We start from the raw sequence: 2,085 nt of genomic DNA, 5'->3' as shown, positions 1-2,085 counted from the left end.
CAATTCAAGTTACTGTATTTTTATGTACCTTGCTTTGTACTTTTTTGAATAAAAAATATATATTAAAAAAAATATATATATATATATATTTTTTTTACATTTAGGCACTCTTGCAATCGTCACACTTTTTCTGTTACAAACTGACTCCGGCCCCCCACCAGAGAAGGAAAAAGTTTGGGAACCCCTGCTTTAGAAAGAGGGTCAGAGACAGGTCCTGGTTGGATGAGCAAAGAGACGCCGTATTTGAATAAATTAAATACAAGAAGATAAAACCTTCTACACAGAGTAACAAATTAGATTTTGTTCGTTGCAATTTCTCCAAAGATGTCTTTGCTTGTCTGTCTTTCTTTCCCTCTTCTTCTTTTCCTTTTGTCTCAGGTAAATTAATGTCTGTTTTAGTGTGTTTGAAGTGTCTGAATTGTTGATGTGATTTTATACTTTTAAATGTTAGAATAAACTCTGAAAATGTATGACGTGGAGCTCTGACTGTCATCTCTGTTTGGCTTTTGTTTCCACACATGGAATCATTGAATCCGGGAACACAAGAGAATATAACAAGCCAGAAGTTGATTTTATTCTTTTAACAACAGCTATTTCATTAAACACCTTTTTCAACTAATTCACCACATGCATAAAAGATGTTTAATGTCCAAAACACTTAAAAATTGCTGTGATTTATTTTTTTCCAGACAAGCAAATAAAGATCAAACTTTTCATCAATGATGTGTCTTTTGTGTCAAGGCTTCACAGCAGCACATGTCAAATAATCCAGGATTTTTATGAAGCGCCTAAAACGGAGAACTCTCCTAAACCCGAGCACAGTTAGGTTTTTTTTTTTTTTAGTAATTAATTGTTGTCCCTGGTGACATAGCGAGTAACAAACCAATCGCAAAACTCTCCAATTTGTTTCCCATTTTCTTTTTGATCCAGCCGTTGTTTCATACAACCAGATTAATCTGAATTTATCTGTTAGAATCATAAACATCTTTTACTTGTTTATTCATTGTAAGGCTTCGTTGTTTTTACGTTGCCTATTTCACATATATTGTCCACTTGATGTCACAGTAGTCTATGCTCTTGAATTTTTAGGTGTTTTTAGGTGTCAGTAAAGTTAACAATAACTCTTTTTCTCTGTTTTCTTCTCCAGATTCCCTGCAGTGCAGCGTTCATCACAAGGAGAGGAGATCCACTCTGGACCAGGAGGAGTTAAAACCTCTGAAGGGAAAACAAGACCAGGAAGAGCCAGAAGATCATCAGATAAAAGAAGAGCAGGAAGATCTAAAACACCAGCAGATAAAAGTGGAAGAGAAAGAAGTTTACTGCAGTCAGGGTGAAGAACGGATTGAATTAAAACRGGAGACTGATACCTGCATGGTGTTTCCTGCTGATGAGCAAACATACCAAACTGAATCAGAACCAAACGGGAACCAAGACATCTTCCAGGAACCTGCTGAAGCTGAGGACCAAAATCAGGAAAGAAGCAAACGTTTCTCATGTGTCATTTGTAAAAAAGGTTTTGCTGGCAAATATGCTCTCAATAATCATATTAGAACTCACACTGGTGAAAAGCCGTTTTCATGTGTGAACTGTGGAAAAAGTTTTAGTCAAAAACGGCTATTAACTCGGCACATGATGATTCACACTGGTGAAAAGCCGTTTTCATGTGTGAACTGTGGAAAATGTTTTAGTCAAAAACGGAATTTAATGCGGCACATGAAGATTCACAGTGGTGAAAAGCCGTTTTCATGTGGAAGCTGTGGAAAAAGTTTTAGTCACAAAGATAATTTAACTCGGCACATAAGGATTCATACTGGTGAAAAGCCGTTTTCATGTGGGAAATGTGGAAAAGGTTTTCGTTGTAAAGAGCATTTAACTTGGCACATGATGAGTCACACTGGTGAAAAGCCGTTTTCATGTGTGACCTGTGGAAAACGTTTTATTCAAAAACGGCTATTAACTCAGCACATGATGATTCACACTGTTGAAAAGCCGTTTTCATGTGGCATCTGTGGAAAAAGATTTGGTCACAAACATGTATTAACTCGGCATATGATGATTCACACTCGTGAAAAGCCGTTTTCATGT

At 36.6% G+C, this 2,085-nt stretch overlaps 1 protein-coding gene across 1 annotated transcript in view; it reads left to right on the top strand.

The window, feature by feature from the left end:
• Positions 1 to 2,085, top strand: part of LOC103465201 (zinc finger protein OZF-like) — a 24,839-nt gene that overhangs the window by 8,018 nt on the left and 14,736 nt on the right. The window contains exon 3 of the mRNA XM_017304641.1: positions 1,148 to 2,083. Coding sequence (XP_017160130.1) covers positions 1,148 to 2,083 — 936 coding nt within the window. The remainder of the gene's footprint in view (positions 1 to 1,147; positions 2,084 to 2,085) is intronic.

Source organism: Poecilia reticulata, linkage group LG5, assembly GCF_000633615.1.
Source record: "Poecilia reticulata strain Guanapo linkage group LG5, Guppy_female_1.0+MT, whole genome shotgun sequence".
Classification (NCBI taxonomy): Eukaryota; Metazoa; Chordata; class Actinopteri; order Cyprinodontiformes; family Poeciliidae; genus Poecilia; species Poecilia reticulata.
Note: the sequence above shows the minus strand (reverse complement) of the source record. Positions and strands in the feature narration are given on the sequence as shown.